The 6,984-nt window shown below is 39.2% G+C and overlaps 1 protein-coding gene and 1 long non-coding RNA gene across 4 annotated transcripts; one reads left to right on the top strand and one right to left on the bottom strand.

The window, feature by feature from the left end:
* The first annotated feature begins 2,490 nt into the window (after positions 1 to 2,490).
* LOC114556212 (uncharacterized) lies at positions 2,491 to 4,682 on the top strand. 3 transcript variants are annotated; one of them, XR_003692652.1, is made up of 2 exons: positions 2,491 to 2,825; positions 4,183 to 4,682. It is a non-coding gene; the product is annotated as an uncharacterized LOC114556212 (long non-coding RNA). The 3 variants fall into 3 exon arrangements; XR_003692650.1 differs by having other exon boundaries at positions 2,491 to 3,196; XR_003692651.1 differs by lacking the exon at positions 2,491 to 2,825 and adding an exon at positions 4,071 to 4,150.
* A 795-nt stretch (positions 4,683 to 5,477) lies between these two features.
* Positions 5,478 to 6,741, bottom strand: barhl1a (BarH-like homeobox 1a). Its single transcript, XM_028577792.1, has 2 exons — positions 6,324 to 6,741; positions 5,478 to 5,500 (listed from the first exon to the last, which is right to left on the bottom strand). The coding sequence occupies exons 1-2, from the start codon at positions 6,739 to 6,741 to the stop codon at positions 5,478 to 5,480; spliced, it is 441 nt and encodes a 146-aa protein (XP_028433593.1).
* Positions 6,742 to 6,984: the final 243 nt, after the last annotated feature.

Below are 6,984 nucleotides of genomic sequence, written 5' to 3'. Positions count from 1 at the left end.
GTTTTTTGTGTGAGTACAGCGTTGTTATTATCACTGATAGAACTATATGGACAAAATGTTGTGTTGGAAATCTTCAACATGTTGGTTTGTCCAACAAATGTCTCCACTTGGTCCTTTTTTAAGGACCGGTTGTCCTGCAGATGAAAAAGGGGTTACTTTTGTTTGTCGGAGTCGTCCTTGTTGTGATGTGATGTCACATCTGCTCGACCAGTCACGACCAACCTCACTGCCCCAGACTCCTAAAAGTACCTTAACCTCCATTCAGCATCGCCTCCTGACTGAGTCCAGATTTAGTTCCAGGAACACATCCCTGCAGCTGGTGTAGAACCGTGAAACAAAAGCAGAACCGTGAGCGAGGTTTAATAAAAGTCTCCTTAACTTTATTCTTTTAATCCAGGGGTGTCAAACGTACGGCCCGTGGGCCAGAACTGGCCCGCCAATGGTCCAATCAGGCCCACCGGATGACTTTGCAAAGTGTGAAAATTGCAGACAAGTAATTAATTCCAATTCCAAATGTACCACTTTAATCTGAGAAAATATCCAACTGCTTTTTCTGTAAATTTACGACTTTAATCTTAGAAATTCTGAGTTTTTTTTCTCCGAATATTACCCCTCTCTCCCGGATCTGTAACATTATTTGTTTTTCCTACATTGGGCCTTAGAACGCTGTTGCAGCAGAAGCAACTTGCTTTTGCCAACCTCAAGCTGACAAGAAACTCTGTGGCAGAGATAGTTTCTGATCATGCTGGAGAGGTTTACTGGTCTGGCCCACTTGAGATCAAATGATGGACTACATTGTCCATGAGCTAAAAGGAGTTTGACACCCAATCTAAAGTAAAGAATTCTATCTCCATTAACATGAATGAGTTCTTTGGTTCCTGTATGTCGTCCTGTAGGAACCAGTCCTCCCAGTGTGCTGGTGTCAGCGCGGGTGTGGATCCGTGTGGGTCAGCACGCGAGGCAGCAGGGGCGGGGCTGGGGGGGGGTGGTGGTGGGGGGGGCGTGGCTTCGGTACAGGTATAGGTCCAGTGTGGGCGGGGCAGGAGGGTACAGGTAGTGCGTGGGCAGGAACATCCTGCCGGCTTCAGCCAGCAGCTCCAAACCAACAGCTGACTGACGCTTCCACTTGGTTCTGTCGTGTCGGAGGAAACAGATTTACAACATGTTCATAGTAATGTTTAGAATTACAACAATATACCAAGAACATTAGAAGTGTATTTGGTGTAAAACACATTGTGCTGAGCCCTGAAGATTTCTTCTTAACTTGTTCGTACAAGTTATTTCTTTAGTTATTTTCACAAGTTATCATCTGTGCAAGTTAGTTTTGTGCACACATTTCACACACACACAAGTTATATTGTGCCGCAAGATAAAATTAGCTTAAATTTTTACCTAGAAGTCAACATAAAAAAAATAAGATTTACTATAAAATGTTTATTAAAAAGTTATTAGGCTATAAGAAGTTCCTTCTTATAATCAAAAATACCAAATAAAAACTTATTTTTCTTTGAAGGAAAAACAAAAGTAAGCCAAAAAATAACAACTGAATAAAGTCAAGCACGTCCAACCTAAATTGTACAATTGATGGTTCATTTAGACCTCCAGCCAATCACAGTAAAGGATTCTCAGAGCGCATGGAACAATACAAATAAATCAATAAATAATCAGTTCTGTACGCTCCTCCTGCTCTCTTTGATTCTGCACTAAAAGCTCCAGATTTGTTTCTGCATGAATTATTAATCATTAATTAGAGCACACACTGCTGAATTATAGATCCCACAGCGTTCATTATTAATCAGAAGATGTCTCACATGTGTCTGTCTACAGTGATACTGAACTCAGACAGACAGACTCAACTAAAACAATTGTTAAAGCAGGAAATATATATATATATATATATATTTTTTTTTTTTTTTTGTTTTAATACTAAAATAATATTTGTTCATAATATTTTACTCTCTTGTTTCATTCATTCATTCATATTTTTCACGAAAGTTAAACTACTGTTTTGGTACTAAATCTTATACAGTTATTGGGTATATTATTGAGATTTCTGATTTTTGGCTTTAACATATACTAAAGAAGATCAGCTACTGAATGGACCTCGATGTGACATTATTTTCTTAAATATATTTCTATAAATTACCTCCTGTTGTGGTATGTTTCTGTGATACTGTATGATCACAAAAAGACACAAAATGGCCACAAAGAGAGACAAAACAAACACAAACGGACACAAACCAACTACAAAGACACACAAAACGACCACAAAGAGAGACGAAACCAACACAAAAAGACTAACAAACCACAAAGAGACACAAAATGAGCACAAAGAGACACAAAACAACCACAGAGAGACACATCCATACAAGGAGACATAAAACAACCACAAAGAAACACAAAATGACCCCAAACGAGTCAGCCATGTCCCTTTCACTCTTGGGGTCTTATTCATATGTAGGGGGGGGGGGGCTATCACACGTTTGTGCTCAGAGGTCCATTGTCTGATTATCTGTCCAACCTTCTATGATACTTGTATTACCTCCTGTTCTGGTACCAGGTCTTGTGTATTTCTATGCTACTTGTATGTATTAACTCCTGTTCTGGTACCAGGTCTTGTGTATTTCTATGATACTTGTATGTATTACCTCCTGTTCTGGTACCAGGTCTTGTGTATTTCTATGATACTTGTATGTATTACCTCCTGTTCTGGTACCAGGTCTTGTGTATTTCTATGCTACTTGTATGTATTAACTCCTGTTCTGGTACCAGGTCTTGTGTATTTCTATGATACTTGTATGTATTAACTCCTGTTCTGGTACCAGGTCTTGTGTATTTCTATGATACTTGTATGTATTACCTCCTGTTCTGGTACCAGGTCTTGTGTATTTCTATGATACTTGTATGTATTACCTCCTGTTCTGGTACCAGGTCTTGTGTATTTCTATGATACTTGTATGTATTACCTCCTGTTCTGGTACCAGGTCTTGTGTATTTCTATGCTACTTGTATGTATTAACTCCTGTTCTGGTACCAGGTCTTGTGTATTTCTATGCTACTTGTATGTATTACCTCCTGTTCTGGTACCGGGTCTTGTGTATTTCTATGATACTTGTATGTATTACCTCCTGTTCTGGTACCAGGTCTTGTGTATTTCTATGCTACTTGTATGTATTACCTCCTGTTCTGGTACCAGGTCTTGTGTATTTCTATGCTACTTGTATGTATTACCTCCTGTTCTGGTACCAGGTCTTGTGTATTTCTATGCTACTTGTATGTATTACCTCCTGTTCTGGTACCAGGTCTTGTGTATTTCTATGCTACTTGTATGTATTAACTCCTGTTCTGGTACCAGGTCTTGTGTATTTCTATGATACTTGTATGTATTACCTCCTGTTCTGGTACCAGGTCTTGTGTATTTCTATGATACTTGTATGTATTACCTCCTGTTCTGGTACCAGGTCTTGTGTATTTCTATGCTACTTGTATGTATTACCTCCTGTTCTGGTACCAGGTCTTGTGTATTTCTATAATACTTGTATGTATTACCTCCTGTTCTGGTACCAGGTCTTGTGTATTTCTATGATACTTGTATGTATTACCTCCTGTTCTGGTACCAGGTCTTGTGTATTTCTATGCTACTTGTATGTATTACCTCCTGTTCTGGTACCAGGTCTTGTGTATTTCTATGCTACTTGTATGTATTACCTCCTGTTCTGGTACCAGGTCTTGTGTATTTCTATGATACTTGTATGTATTACCTCCTGTTCTGGTACCAGGTCTTGTGTATTTCTATGATACTTGTATGTATTACCTCCTGTTCTGGTACCAGGTCTTGTGTATTTCTATGATACTTGTATGTATTACCTCCTGTTCTGGTACCAGGTCTTGTGTATTTCTATGATACTTGTATGTATTACCTCCTGTTCTGGTACCAGGTCTTGTGTATTTCTATGATACTTGTATGTATTACCTCCTGTTCTGGTACCAGGTCTTGTGTATTTCTATGATACTTGTATGTATTACCTCCTGTTGTGGTACCAGGTCTTGTGTATTTCTATGATACTTGTATTTATTACCTCCTGTTCTGGTACCAGGTCTTGTGTATTTCTATGATACTTGTATGTATTACCTCCTGTTCTGGTACCAGGTCTTGTGTATTACCTCCTGTTCTGGTACCAGGTCTTGTGTATTTCTATGATACTTGTATGTATTACCTCCTGTTCTGGTACCAGGTCTTGTGTATTTCTATGATACTTGTATGTATTACCTCCTGTTCTGGTACCAGGTCTTGTGTATTTCTATGATACTTGTATGTATTACCTCCTGTTCTGGTACCAGGTCTTGACCTGGGTGTCGCTGAGCTGCAGTGCAGCAGCCAGCTCCATGCGGTCCTGGACACTCAGGTACTTCTGTTTCTGGAAGCTCCTCTCGAGCCTCGACAGCTGCTGGTCGCTGAACGCCGTCCGAGCTTTACGAGGTTTCTTCAGACGATCCATCACAGGGTCCGAGGCCCCGCTCTGCACTGCGTGATCGACAGGTGGAAATGACATCCCATCAGACCCCTCAGTCCTGCAGTTTATTATTACTGATAGAATGTGACTGAAGACATTCAGTAAATATTCTTAAATGAGTTGGTCGTATAGAGACAAATAAATATTATGGAAACATTTGGACTTTAATCAAATCTCGTTGTGGTCTGTTTAGGTTTGCTGTCACACTGAACTGAATGAGACTGACATTTTAACTGCAACCTGGGTTTAACGGCTAAAACAGCCATCCTTTTTTTTTTTTTTTTTTTGGCAACCTGGGTCCCAGACCTCAAGGTTCCCAAAAGCCCCAGGGGGAGGGTGGTCAGTGTGCCCACCTGGTGGTTTAATCCAGTCTTGATTTCAGGTCCTATTAGAGACAGGGTTCAAGTTGTGTTTTAGACTAAAAGAAGAGAAGCTGCTGTCTCACTTTGTTTTGGTGGAATTGTTTAATAGATTTGATTCTGAAGACTGAAAGATAGAAGCCGTCACCTCAGAGTCGTTGCTAATATCTCCCTGTGAGGTCCGAGGAGACAGTGCCACATTTACATTCATCATTATCATCATCATATACTTTCATTATTAATTCATCATCAGTATTTCAGTTGGATTCATTCAGATCAAAACTTCTTATTTCTGTTTCATAAAAACCTCATTAAACATAAAATAGCCTATAAAAACACACTAACTGTGATGTCAAACAGTGCTATGATGATAAACAGCTGCTTTGTTTAAGAGCTGTAAAGCTCCAGAATTCATTTGAAGACGGTGATATTTTATAAATGGTTTATTTTAATAATGATAGCATTGCATTGTCCCTTTTTTCATATCGTGATACAAGGCTTGAAATGTGACATGAAAGTGAATCTGATGTAGTTCAGAGAAAATACCGTCTTTCAGTGACACATTCTGATTAATAATTAATGAGCAACTCCGACATTTTTGTCCTTAATTGGCCTCCTTAATAAAACCTTCAAAGGCAGCAGCGGAATAAATAAAATTAGATGAATTTATTTTTATTTATAGTTTACAATTAATTTAGTGCAGACGGCTTTGTATAAAAAAAAAACAGCAGAGCTGCTGGAAATTTAAAACAACCTACATAAAAAAAAAAAAAAAAAAAAAAAAGTTATTTGATCCAAATTTTAAAACAACTAAAAGAACTAAATTTAAATGTGTCATTTTAACTTTGAGCTGAATGCATAATGATAACATGAAGGAGGATGAATGGCTTTATGACATATGGTTAGATATTTGCCAATAACATCAAACTATTACCGCTTATTATTATAAGTTGTTGTTGTTGTTAATAATAAATGAGGCAAATCAGGAAGCTCAAAACGAAATGAAATAAGAGATTTATAAAATAATAAATCAATTCTCCTTCAGCGGCGGATCGGAGTTGATTTACAAACTCTTATTTATTTATTTTCTACAAATAACCTAAAAACATGCTTCATATTGGACTCCAGTGTTTTTAATAAGCTATTAAATCATCTGAATCCTGAAACCGAAAACTTTTCTTAGAAATTGCCGCATATCATATTAATTATAACGGCTTCATATTCACTATCGTCTCAAATGTTTTCTGGTCACATAAACAAACCTTTTTTTTTATTTCAGATTATGATTAAAAATCGGATAAAACAGATAAAACCACTAAATTGTCTTTTTTTTTTTTACATTAAAATTATGAACTTCTCCGAAGATTGTATTGGGTCATGTGAACGTAAACTAATATGTTTTCTTATTTTGTTGTTTTTCTGTAATTGTATGATTTTTCTGGTCTCTTACCTCTGGATTCACTGTCAGAAGAGAAGCTGCTGTGACTTTTGTCCTGATAATCTTCTTCCGGTCCAGACTGGAATGGCTCGGCTTCTAGCTCCGGCTGTCCCGGGTCAGGGTAGACCTGTCCCGGGTCAGAGTCGACCAGATCCGGATCAGAGTATGGCCGGCAGTCCCCTAAGATGTCCCGGATAAGGAAAGAGGAGCTGACGGTGCGGGGCTGGAACTGCTGCAGATGACCGGGCAGCAACACAGACTCCAGCCGTGGAACCGGCTTTCTTTGCGGGGAAGGAGGCGCCGAGCAGCCGCTGCTGCTGACCGGGCTGAGCTCCGGAGGGTCTGCCCGGGAGAGGAGCGCGCCCGCCGGCCTGAGGGAGAGCAGAGAGTCGATGCGGAACCTGGAGCAGCGGGAGGCCGAAACCTCCATCTCCGTCCTGACTCAGGTGAGTTGTGCACTCAGGTGTGCAGACACATTACAGTAGAGACAGCAGAGTCCAGCAGCGGAAGATGACGTACGACTTCAAATATTAGTTTGATTGTGACATCATTTTCCTTTTGAAATTCAATAAGTTAAAAAAAAACAGATTCACAAAAGAAAAGCCCAAACTGTTTGATTGCTGAGTGAAGATTATTGATCCAGATGGAGAATCGATAAGCAGTTTATTTCTTC

Source organism: Perca flavescens, chromosome 5 (genome assembly GCF_004354835.1).
Source record: "Perca flavescens isolate YP-PL-M2 chromosome 5, PFLA_1.0, whole genome shotgun sequence".
NCBI lineage: Eukaryota > Metazoa > Chordata > Actinopteri > Perciformes > Percidae > Perca > Perca flavescens.
This window is presented reverse-complemented; position numbering and strand designations above follow the sequence as displayed.